The sequence below is a fragment of the Macrotis lagotis genome, chromosome 1 (genome assembly GCF_037893015.1).
Source record: "Macrotis lagotis isolate mMagLag1 chromosome 1, bilby.v1.9.chrom.fasta, whole genome shotgun sequence".
Taxonomy (NCBI): Eukaryota; Metazoa; Chordata; class Mammalia; order Peramelemorphia; family Peramelidae; genus Macrotis; species Macrotis lagotis.
In genome coordinates, this window is record NC_133658.1 from 346866694 (window position 1) to 346880039 (window position 13346).

Genomic DNA, 13346 nt, shown 5'->3' on the forward strand with positions numbered 1-13346 from the left:
CATTTCTTAGGTGCCTACTATCTAGAGGGATGGGGTGGGAGCTGAGAGAGAAAATTATGGTAAGACATGGTGCCTGCCCTTGTGAAGTTCAAAGTCTAGAAGTTCGGGGCGGGGGAGAAACAATGTATTCTAGAACACTAGAATACATAATACATAATACATACTGCATGATGGGTGTATTAGAGAGATGTAGGGGAAACGATCAAGTAATATTTAAGGAGGAATCAGAGTACTACTAAGGGGTATGTGTATGGGGGTGGTGGCTGTGTGCGTTTGAGTGGGGGGGGGTGTTATGTGCCCACACCCTTCGGGGAGGTGACCTGAGTTAGGCTTCAAAGGATGGATAGGAAGAAATTCAAACAAAAGGTAGAGACAATGAGAAAGGCCATTTCACAATGGGAATGAAATGAATGAAATGGAGGAGAGGTCATGGGTGGAACAGAGTAGAGGGTAGGAGAAGATAATGCTAGAAAAATGTGAATGATCAACTGTACAGACATCACTGTGGGGTGGGGCTAGTGGTCAAATTTTCCAGACTGGGGACCAATACCTTAAAGGTAACCATGGTGCATCATGAATTGACCTAGGAAAGGGTGGGTGGCATAGTAAGAATAATAGGATGTATGTGTAAAAATACATATATCTATACACACACACACACACACACACATGTTTTTGTGTGTACCTCTGTAACCTTGAGCAAGTTATTTTACCTTTAGCTTCCTTGGCTATAAAATGGTTGGAGGAGGGGGACAAAGGGGAAAGTAAGTGATCTCTAAGGTCTCTTCCAATTTTAAAATAATTATAATCTTGTGTGTATGTGTGTGTGTATGTGTGTGTATATGCACATGAATATATCTGTTTATGTCCATGTATACCCATACAAACATCTATGAATGTGCATATTTACACTTGTAAGTATGTGATTCATATGCCGAACAATATACTCAAACTGGATAGAGTTTGAATGCCAGCTCTGACACACAGTGACTTTGTGTCTAGTATTCAGGGTTTCAATTCCTGTCAAATGAAGGAGTCCAACAAGTACTAGGGTTCATAACCTACATCCCATGAAAAGATTTTTAAAAGAATAATTTGATAACCATATTTATTATAATAGGTTTTCTTTTTTACTCCTATGTATTATATTTTATGTATAATGGGGTCCATAAACTTCACCAGACCTCCAAAGGGGTCCAGGACACCAATGAGGAACCCCTAGACTAAATGATATTCGATATCCTTTCCATCTCTTATTCCTACAATCGATCAATCAATCAGTTTACACTCTCTGAGTCTGATTTCTCATCTACAAAACAGGAGAAAGCATCCTTTTCAGTATCTACCTCAGAGGGTGGTAACAAAGAAAACTGTCAGAAAATGCTAAGTGTTGAAGAAATGGGAGCTGCTGCCTTTGTTTTATGTGTGTTGTATACCTGCAGACCTTCTGTGAACATATAGATGATTCTTCCACGCTAGTCCCCTGCCAGTGGGTGTTTCATTGGGGCATAGAGGTGACCCTGGGTTCTTGGAAGCTCTGCCAGCAGCTGGCAGGTTTCACCCAGCTGGAAAGGCTTTGAGTACAGTGTGTGTGTGTGTGTGTGTGTGTATGTGTGTGTGTGTGTGCATTTGTGATCAAAGAACTAGTCCATCTAAGCATGGAGAGGCTCACCAGCAGAGGACTGGCCCCCAAGGATGAATATTTTGGGTCACAGTAATTTATGAAACTGTCAGAATTAAAGCGTGGGTGGTGGTGCCCTGCCAAAGGAAGATGACAGGATCATAGATCTAGAGATGAGAGGGACCTCAGAGTCCATCCAGCCCAAACCCCTCATTTTACAAATTAGTAAACTGAGGTCAAGGGAATTAAAATGGCTTGCCCAAGGGAACATGACTGATCAGCATTGGAGCAGAGCTTTGAAATCACATCTTTTCTAAATTCAATATCTTTTCTACCATACCACATTGCTTCCCTCCTTCCCCTACCCCAGAATGTATACATATATTCACGCAGTTAATACATGTGAGAGAGAGGATTTGAATTCAAGTTTTTGGACTCCATAGTCACCATTCTTTCCTCTGCTCTACAATCCTGCTCATTTAAATGAAATTATGACTCTTTTGAACATAAAGATATATTTATGTCTATGCTTGTATTTGTGCATATCTATGCACTTATCTGAGTATGGATGTGTCTCTGTCTGAATACAAAAGTCAGGCTGGGTGGGCAATGTGTTTCAGACAGTTGGATGAGCTTGATGGGAAATGGGAGAAGAGGTGGGACAATCACTGTGACTCCCCCCAGTCAAGGGCCTGGCTCGGCAAGAAAGCTCCATAACAAAACATTTAAAACAAGGCTAGCCAGGGATGGGCTTTTGGAAATGTCCAACTTGAATGCCATCCCCTCTGTGAAGCTTCCCCTGATTCTCCCAGGTGGAGGCAATTTCTCCCACCTCTGATTACATGGCCATTTATGTTCCTCTTACAAATTTATATTCTAATTTGTATTCCATTATCTGCTTAATGGCACACATTTCTGTAGCACAACCATCCTGGGAGGTAAGTAGTGCAAGTATCATTACCTGGATTTTACAGATGAGGAAGCAGGCTCAGAGAAAGGGAGGAAGTAGTATGAGTTAAAGGTCTGGAATGAAGGTCAGAAGACCCAGGTTCAAATCTTGGCTCTGCTACTATTTATGGGAAAATAGGCAAATCATTTTTGTGCCTCAGTTTCCTCTTATGAATAAATTGAAGGAACTGGGCTGGGACAATCTCTAATATTCTCTCTAGCACTAAAATTATAATATATGGGGGTGGCTAGGTGGTGTGGTGGATAAAGCACCAGCCTTGAAGTCAGGAGTACCTGGGTTCAAATCTGGTCTCAGACACTTAATAATTACCTAGCTGTGTGGCCTTGGGTAAGCCGCTTAACCCCATTTGCCCTGTAAAAACCTAAAAAAAAAAATTATATGATCTTAAGAAACTTGCCCACAATCATATCTCTTTTCCATCATGAGACTAAGACCTCCTAAAAGGCAAGGACCATATCTTAGTTATTTTTGTAACTCCTCCAAGGACTATTGGATTAGGAATGGGAGAGAGTCTCTTAGACAAATCACCTGAGCCTCATTTTCTCTGCCTGCAAAATTGGAGTGAGGTAGGGTGAGAGAGTAGGGAAGGAGAGGTAGCATCTGCATTGCCTGGCTTACATAGCTATTTCAAGGATCAAAAGAGATAATTCATGGGAAAGCACTTTGAGAAGCTGAAAGTACTATACAAACATAAAGGATTACTGTTACTAATTATTATTATTATTATAAGATTATGGGATTTGGAGATGGAAAGGGGCCTGGAGGTTGTTTAATCCAACCCCCCCCCCCCATTTTACAGAGGAAGAAACAGAGATCACAGACAAGGGAAGTGACATGTCCAGGGTTACAGAAATAGGAAGTAGGACAGCTGGGATTTGGAGAGCTTGGATTTGAAGTAGGCTCTTCTGGCTTAATATTACGGTCTTATTCCTTGACACCATGCTACTCAGAAATGTAAAGATCCATGACCGCCTTGGAAAACCCCTCCAATTTTGTCACTTCAGACTTTCATGGGGAGGTTAGTATTGAAAACATTCCGCCCACTAGCATAAAGTTCAGTCCATATACAATCATCTTTCCATGTATGGTCAACTAAAATCACAAAAATAAAATCTACATGAAAATGCCAAAGCTTCCTGCTTACTATTGCAGAGGCCTTATTGCTACGTGAGCAGAAACAGAAAAGAAGAGGAAAAACCTTGACTCTTTATCCAACGTAGGGGGAGGGAGGCTGAGAGCTAAGAGGGACAGGGTCAAGGGAAAGGGAGAAGGAAGATGGGAGGGGGGGGGGATAACAAGGAAGATAAGTCCTAGATTACTTAGAGGAACATATGGATAGGGCAACAAATACTGTTGCTGATGTTATCAAAATTCCCCATGAGAAGATGTGGGGCGATAAAGAGAGTAAAGAGATCTAGTTGAAAACATTCCCAAATCAACATCCAGTAGAGTAGAAATGGGTAGAAAGATGGAAAAATTGCAAACCCAGACCACAGAGACTTCTCACAGACTTTGAAAATTTAGAGCTAGAAGGGACCCAAGTACTCATTTACTTGAATGATAAAGGTTAAACAATTTCATCAAGGTCACAGACAAAGGTCCAGGTCCTCTGATTCCAAATCTAGGACTCTGTTCCATGCAGGTAACCCTTGCATCTGAATCTCAAGACCAGCAAACCAAGGTAGCTCCTTCTACCTCACAAATGTCTCTGAGGGCCCCCTCTTCCCTCAATCAATGATGTTGATTGACTCTGGAAGAGTTCAATTCAATTTATTAAGCATTTATTAAGCAACTACTGAGTGCCGGTCACTATGCTAAGCATTAGGGATACAAAGATTGACAAAAGGCAGCCTCTACCCTCAAAGAGTTTACAATTTACTGGGAAAGATAAAATGCAGGCAAATATAAAAAAAGAAAGTTGAACATAGGATACATAGGAAATAATTAAAAGAGGGAAAACTGAAAGAGATGAGATGGGGAGGATGTTGTTCCACTCTTGGCAATTAGGAGAGCAATTACATAATACAAAAAAATTATAAGAGCTTCCCCTGATTGAATACCAACTCTGATTCTAGCCTCATGATGCTAGGTAGGTCAGCTAACATCTCTAAGCCTCATGAGAAGGTTGTAACATTGGTACTTCCTACCTCACAGGGCTGTTGCCAGGAAAAACACCCACAAACCTTAGAGTATTAAAGAAATGCAGGTTATTATTATTTCTGGCCCTTTGACTCCAAGTCAAGGATTACTGTTCCTACACTAATAATAAGAATAGCTAGGATTTATATTTATAAGGCTTGTTGATTCCTTTAATACAGAAAAGGAAACTAAGGCATAGAAAGATTAAGTGCCTTGTACAGGGTCACATAGTCAAGCATCTGAAGCAGAATTTGAACTTGGGTCTTCCTGACTCACAAGTCCTACATTCTATCCACTGAGCCACACTGATGTCACCAGTAGCCATATTACTTTCAGCTACCTCTTGTCCTAAGGATGCCTAAAAGCTCTGGCGCCCAGTGCTGAAAAAGGGTACTGTCTAGGCAAAGTTGGGCCAACTGGTTCCTTACATCACTCATTTTCTGTCCCTCAAGTCCAGTGGAATCTCAAAGTCAGGTTTCTAGTGCATGAGTGACCAACATTTCCTGCCTTGCTCCCAAGCCCCAATTAGGGGTTGTGGGATGTAGAGTCCCAGAGGTGGAAGAAGGGACTGAATTCTCTATCCTTGCAGTACCTAGATTTCAGAGGATCTTCAGGGGACAAAGATGCATTCAGATTAGCTGAATAATAATGACTAACATGTATATCTCCCTTTAAGTTTTGTAAAATGCCTTAAATTTATTATCCCAACATTTTACACCCACAAAACACTTTCTTCACAGCATCATCCAGGACACTTAATCTGAACTTCTGCTATCTATTTCCTGTGTGATCTTAAGGAGGTCATTTCCTCCTCTCTTAGGCTTGTAAAATGAGGGAATTGGATTACAGAGTTCAAATAAACTATGGTCCATGGACTAAATCCAGTCCACTACTTGTTTTTGTATGACCCAAAAGAAAGAACAGCTTTTACAAAATGTGGTAGTCAGCTAGATTTGGCCCAGGCCACTGTTTGCTAACTCCCTTTCAATTTTTCCATGCTACCATTTCACAACATTTATGCTCTTATACTCTCCCATCACCCATCAGATTGTAAGTTCCCTGAGAGCAGGGTCTACTTCCCCTCTTTGGCTGTAGCTGCATCATGAAACTCAGAAGTCAATGTTTATTAAGTATCTGTTTCATTGAGAATTCAAGTATTAACCTCATAACCCAGAGCTACTTTAAGTACTTAGGAAAAGACATAAGTGTACTGGATGGAGATTTTGTTATGGATTTTACTGGCAAGAAGGACTCCCTGTATGTTCTTTTCATAAAGCATGGAGGATTTTATTATCTGAATCAATGGAGAGTATATCCATGAGGATGAGATCACTAATCTTCCTTCCTGGCCTCTTTTTTTTATGACCCCCTTCCATACTGTCCTACAGTTAGCCAGCCAAAGGTCAGATAACTGGAAACAGCTTAGGTGACAAAATAACTACATTGGGCCCTGAGTTCAAATTCAGAAAAACACCTACTTTCCAGGGTTGCTGTGAGAATCAAATAAGATAAAATTTGTAAAGCTAAGTCCATTGCCTATTAGAAAGCAGACACTTAATTAGTACTTGTTTCTTTCCTATAGGTGGCTAGATGATATGGTGGGCAGAACACAGGATTTAAGTCAGAACCATCTAATGGTTTGTTTTAGGGTTTGGGGCTTTATTTTTAAACAGATTGACCCAGGTTGGAAGAATAGGAGCCACTCACCCACCCAAATCTACTCTGATCAGAACAGGAACTTTCACCTGTTCTGTTTCCACCCTCAGTGATGTTGCCCTTTCCACCTGGAGTGGGAGCTCTTCATATCAGTATTATACTTTGTGCAGACACCTGATTGGCTTAGCCCACCACAGCTCAGAACTGAGTTCAAGAAAGCCACCAGTCTCGGCCCCCAGAGTGGCAGGAATTCCAGGATTGGCCTATCACACCCAGCGAGAAGATTTGGTGTTTGAATCCTGATTTTATACCTACTACAGAGGCAGGTCCCCTCTCTCTCCATCTATCTTCTTGTATATAAAATGGAAAAATTAATTGCAAAGATCAAATGAGATAATAAATCTAAGGCACTTTATAAACCTTAAGGGGGATATAAATGTAAGGTGCTATTATTATTCAGCCAATCTGAATGCATCTTTGTCCCTTTAATATTCCCTTTATTCTTTCCAATTTTGTGCCTTTCCTTGTGTTGCTCCCGCTTCGCTTTTGAATTCCAACCCATTGTTTAAAGCCCATTTTAAATATTATCTCTGACAGGAAACTGTAAAGGGTTGTAAAGAGGTCTCCTGAACTTGACTTTTTGAGTTGCCATATTTTCCAAAAAAAGTGGACACACAGTATGTAGGAGGTCCAAAATTGCAAGGATGAACCCCAACTCTTCCCCCACCCTCACTCCAGTCAGCTGACATTATCTGATGTTTGCATGGCAAGTTGGACTCCCTGTGTTGTCCTTGGGAATCAAGACAGGTGTCAGTCAATCTACACTAGGCTAAGTAATTGCTTGTGTAGCTAGGTCCCTTGTAGATAAATAGGCCATCATATATTCATGATCTAGCAGTTCCCAATGGAAAGGAATGCTGTTTTTCCTTTGCCTTGCTCCTTCCCTTCATGAAGGGTTTGGTCCTTTTCCCACCTTTACTGTACCTTTCCCCCTCCCTTACCATGGCCCTTTATTTAGATGAAGATTTATTCTTCCCTTCTTCCTTTGTTGTACTAACATGAATATGCAAACTTCCGTAAGGATTGTGAACTTTTGGGTTCCAAATGCAAGTTCATTTCTTTTATAAAGCTAACACCTAAGTTTCATGAAGTTGTGATTACCTGTTAAGACCCCCCTCATCTCCTTTTCCCTTGGCCTTCATATAAGCTTTTGTTCAGTAACTTCTGCCATTAACCACATATTACTGTGAATTAGTTATTTGTTTTGTAGGTTTTCCCCACCTAGGAGACTGAGAAGCAAGTTAACCACCCCCCACCCCCACCTCAGGCTGGGCAGTCCTAGATTCAAGTCTTGCCTCTGACATACTGGTAGCATAACTCTGGGCAAGTGGTTCAACTTTGGTAACTCTATCAGTTTGGGTAGGAAGGTTTTCCTCATCTGGAAGTCCTCTATACTAGAAAATAATAGAACTCATTCCCTGCTTTGTCCAACACCTACCAAAATATACATAATAAGCACTTCATATTTACTGAATGAATTTATCAAAATTTTTCCATAACTGTTCTGTCACTAGTAGTCACTATTCTTTGAATATCCCAAGCTCACACCTTCCTCCATGCCTCTGTTCACAGGGTAGAAAACAGGATTTGAAGTCAGAAGGACCTAATGTTTTGTTTTAGGGTTTTGGGGTGTTTTTTTCAAATAGATTGACCCAGGTTGGAAGAATAGGGGCCACTCACCTACCCAAATCCACTCTGATCAGAACAGGAATGGCCTGGAATGCATTCCCTCACTTCTCCACCTATATCCCTCCAAGTCATCTATCAGGATTCAGTTCATCTCACCTCCTCCAAGAAGTCTTTCTGTATACAAAGCACACTGATCCCTCTGCTTCCTGAGTATCAGAATAGTTTCAGATATTTTGTGGCTGCTTATATTCAATTTAGCACCTTATTCTCTACTATCTTATAATTGTTTCATATCTTGCACTCCCAATAGTTCCTTGAGAGAAGGTTTTTAGGTTTTTAGGTTTTTGCAAGGCAAATGGGGTTAAGTGGCTTGCCCAAGGATTTGAACTAAGGTACTCCTTACTCCAGGGCCGGTGCTTTATCCACTGAGCCACCTAGCTGCCCCCAGGAACTTACTCTTATTTCCCCCAATGCTGCTCAGAAAATACCTCATAAATTTTATCTCTGAACCACCAGGCTAGTGATGGTCCCCCCCAAAATTCCTGATTCTAAAGTGGAAAATAATTAGGACCACAGAGTAGAGAGATTGATCCTTAGGGAGGTGGTCAGAGAGAATCTTTGACATGCCTCCCAGCTCAGCCCCTTTGGAAGTTAAACCTCCACAAAAGAAAAATGTGGAAAAGCTATGGATTTGGAAACAGAGAACCTGGGTTCTTCTGTTACTTATTGCCTATGCTACCTCCAGCAAATCCTTTCTCCCTTCTTTAGCCTTAGATTCCTCAATTGTAAAATAAGGGGGTTGTACTGATGCATGGGGAGAAGGCCACATTGCAGATCACAACAATCCTTACAGACCAACCACATTAAAATATAATGGAAAATATTTAACAAAGTAAATTAAAACATAATAGAACATGGATAATTTTAATATATAGTTTCTAAGTTAATATATGACCCCCCCCCCCCGCCAGGGATCCCTATGTACTTTGTTTCTGTTTGAATTTGACACTTTGGGGATTATCTCTGGTATCCTTTTCAGCTCCACATCCTATTATCTGATGACACAATTGAGTAGTAGAAGTTGATTTCTAAGGGACAAGGCCAAACTAAGGAGGACCAGGAACATCCTCAGGGAAGGATGAGAGGGAGGATGTTGTTGGGCATTGGAAAAGATTACCTGATTAGATGCCCAAGTCTGTTTGTCTGTCCAGTCCTTGTGGTTGCGCACGTACCACCACTGGATCTCCAGGGAATAAGAGGGGGAGCCACTGCCCCGGAAGGAGCAAGCCATCTCCACATCCTCACCACTCCGGGCAGTCATGTCATGGGGAGTCTCTGTGAATAAGGCTGCAGAGAGAAAGGAATCAATCAGAGACCAGCCATCTGTTAGTAGACAGTCACCAGTGAGCGAATAGATACTCCAGTCACAGCACAGCTTTCTGTCCAAGAACAGTTACTAGGTAGGGAAATAGTCACACCTGTCAGGAATATTCAGTTCCCTGTTCAGGAATGATGGCTGGCTAGGGAAGAGTCTGGGAAACAGCTGCCTGTCCAGAACAGTCAACAGGGAGAAAACAACTGCCCATCAAGGCACCGTCCCCAGTCAGTTCTTAACAGAACTGCCTATCATGAAATAGTGCGGGAAATAACTACCTGTCAAGAAATAGTGGCCTGCCAAGATTCTGGCCTACATAGTAAAGAATAATACAAAAACTTTCCCTAGAATGAGAGGTGGGTTCTGGGGCCCAAGTCTTCTTATTCTTGCTTTGTGGGTGGATCTCCTCTTCCTCCATTCAGCTAGATTTTAGCCTATGGTGGTCTCCCTCAGGGCTGGATTCCCTTTATCATCACCCAGAAGTGAACTGCTCATTCCTTCTGGTCCCTTCTAGTCCTGGGGACCTACATCCTCACCAGAGTTCTCTCCTGCTTCTGCTCAAACATGGAAACAATGGTGGCCTGAAATTTGCACAGAATGAAGTAGGTATTGTCGATCCCTTTCCACATTTTCCCATATCCAACCCCAACACAAAATAATCCTCTCCCCCTATTTAGATCACCTCCTGCCTGGATATATAAATGAAAAACAAATCCCCATTTAATGCAGCCCCCAAAACCTCCTTCCACACCATATGGTTTATTTTTCTTCTCTCAAAACAAATATTGTTCAAAGATGTAATTAGAATTCTTTTCATCTTCTCCAGAGAGATTATCTCACTCTGGAAAGATGGCTGGGGACATGTGGGTCCCAAGGAAAAGTGACAGCCAGCAAGCAGATGCATTCCCCCACCCCCCACCAGGACTCCCCTTGTACCAGCTCCCACCTGCCCTTTGGAAAGTCACTCTTAAATGATGACAAGAGCAAGAGCCAGAAAGCATCTTTGAGATCATCTGGTCCAAACTCCTCATTTTACAAAAAGGGAAAACTGAAGCTGAGAAAAGCAAATCATTTTGACTAAGGTCACACAGATAAACTAGGAAGCAATAGGGTAAGGCCCTCTGCCTACAAAACTGATGTTCTTCCTATTGTATCAAACTGCCTCTGGATTGCATATAGCACTTTCTGTTTGTGGTCTAACCAGAGAGGCAGCCCTGAGTGCAAGGTTTCTGTCTTATTCATCTTTATTTCTCTCATAGTAAGAAGCAGAAGAGCTTGTGCACAGTGGGAACACCATGCAGGTTTGCTAAGGGAATGAACCTCTCTCAGCTTCAGTTTCCTCTCCTATGAAATTGAGATAATATCTGCCCTGCCTACATTTCTACTACCTAAAACTAGAGATAAAGGATCAAGAAGACCCAGGTTCTAGTCCTTGCTTAGCTCAATCCAATTCAATTCTCACCAATTAAATATTTGCTCTGCTCAAGGCCTTTTCCCAGGCACTGAGGATACAGAAACTAAAACAAATCTTTGCTGCCTTTTCGAAGCTTACATTTTACTGCCTTCTAATTAGCAGTGTGATTTGGGGCAAGTTGCCTAACTTCTCTGGTCTCCTACTCCCACTGCCAAATTAGGGAAGCAGATTAGATCTCTTAGGTCCCTTTCATCTTGAACCTTCTATAATTCTGTAAAAGGAGATAATGGGTAGTAAATATTTTTACATTGTGCTTAATAAGTGTTGGTTGAATTGAACTGTAAAGTGAGGGATAAATATGAGGGATGATAATGATGGAGAGATGGAGGAAAGTGGGAAGATAGATGGATTCAGGTATAGCCAGTTGTGTTGCATGTGTAGGTTCCTCTTGGGACAAGTATTACCACTGGACCTTCTCCAAGAATGCTGATCTCTCAGGGAAGAGTAACTGGCAACCTAAGAGGACCTTTGGTATATAAGGGGCCTGTTTCTTGAGGCGTATTATTAAAAGGGAGATGGAAGAATATTGAGAACACCTCTATCAATCCTCAACATGGGTTAGTAATCAAGTGTTGGAAAGACAACTAGAACTCAGATGTCCTGGTACCTAATCCACTTTATCATGTGGCTTCTCTAACCTTACTTTATCATTTCCCCCATTTTTCCCCAGATATATCCTGGGAGTTGTTAACACTGGTCTGCCCGTGAAAATGTGTGTTCCTCTTGAGGCGAGTGGGTGGTACAGGAGATAGAGCACTGGACTTGGAGGCAGGAAGACCAAAGTCTGAATCCTGTTTCAAATCCTTTTTGATCCTAGTTAAATTATTCAACCTAAGCCTCAGTTTCCTCATCTGTAAAATGAAGGGGTTGGACTCAATGGTCTCTAAAACCAACTCTACACTTAGTTTCCTATGAGCAATTGAAAAGGGACAAGTGGTTCAGTACAGTCTCATTCTCATTACTGGGGAAATAAAATAAAAAATAAAAACAGTTCCCCTCCACCCCCACCCCACACCAATGCACAAGAAATACAAGGAGTAAAACAAAGGAACTTTCTTCTTTCCAGGTAAAGTATGGCAATCTGTCACTAACCCCAAACTAACCTTACCCCTTCGACAAATCTCTTTTTGATGTTGTTTGGACTTGGTTGTTTGGGAAATAAAATTACAGACTCATTGAATGTGAAAGCCAGAAGGAATCTAGTCAAGGTTCACAGCTTCACAAGTGGCTTGTGACTTGCCTAAAGTCATACAGCTAGCAAGGGAATGAGCAAGGCTCTAAGGTCCGCTCCATTGTTCTACCTGGAAGCCTCCTAGGAGAGATGTCCTTCTAAGCAGGGACAAGTCAGAAAAGATACCATTAAAGGCAGGCAGCTTGATTCATTTGGGACCCATAATAAATTTCGTGAGCTGTATTATGCCCTTCTTAGGTCTCCATCCCCTGCTGGTCCCCTATCTCAAAATACTATCTAGCCGATAGCACAAATAATGCCTCCATTTGCCCAGCTCAGAAACTGTTACAAACCCACACAGTAGCTAATGGTAAAAACCTGAAACCTGATCCCCCAGGAAGGGCCCAGGATTAATCAGAGATACTCCATCCTTCCTCTCACAGAGGTATTTGGTTTCTCTTCATGCTTTCTGCCTTTCCATAACCTTCCAGCACAAAGAAAACCTAATTAAGATTAGTAACTGAAGCTGGCGGCAGAGGAAAAACCCTTTTCAAACACAGGAGGAAAAAAGGAGACGCCTCAACTTCCCCATTTATCTGAGCAGAGCTCCTTAGACTCTGAGTTAACCCTCTCATTTCCATAAAAAGGAGCCTTAAATCAGTTCTAATGTCTGGAACTGGGAGACTATAGGACAGAAAGGGTCTCTGAGAAATCAGGGGGTCTCACTGTTAATGAAGGGGAGATATGAGTCTTATCTGAGTGGAAGGAACATGGAAGCGTGACAATCTATAACATTTCAGAAATAAGAATGTCACATGGTTTGTCTAGTTTGAGTGGAGACAAGGGAGAAGAAAATCAGATAATTTGTCTGTAGTCAAATCTCATAAAAAAAATCCCTTCCAGTTCTTCTGTGCTGTGTTCTCTATTCTAAGGTCCCCTCCCAGTTCTCACATTCCATGTTCTAACGTTCTTTCCAGCTCTGATATTTCATGTTCTAAGGTCCCTCCCAGCTCTGACATTTCATGTTCTAAGGTCTCTCCCAGTTCCAACAATCCTTGTTCTAAAGTCCCTCCCATCCTTGAAATTCTAAGGTATCTTCCAGATTTGTTGTTGTATGGTTTGTGAATTAAATTTAGTAGGAAAACTGTTCATCAGTGGCCATGGGGCATCTTTAATGCCCAACAAAATGGTGCCTAGATAGTGATTCACAAAAATAGCTGGGTGAGGAATAGGAGAAGAGGGATGGTCTTT

The 13346-nt window shown here is 41.7% G+C and overlaps 1 protein-coding gene across 1 annotated transcript in view; it reads right to left on the reverse strand.

Moving 5' to 3' along the window:
• The window catches only part of VSTM2L (V-set and transmembrane domain containing 2 like), an 81743-nt gene that overhangs the window by 22720 nt on the left and 45677 nt on the right, over window positions 1-13346 (reverse strand). Inside the window, exon 2 of the mRNA XM_074229028.1 lies at window positions 9253-9422. Within this exon, the coding sequence (XP_074085129.1) occupies window positions 9253-9422 (170 nt within the window). The remainder of the gene's footprint in view (window positions 1-9252; window positions 9423-13346) is intronic.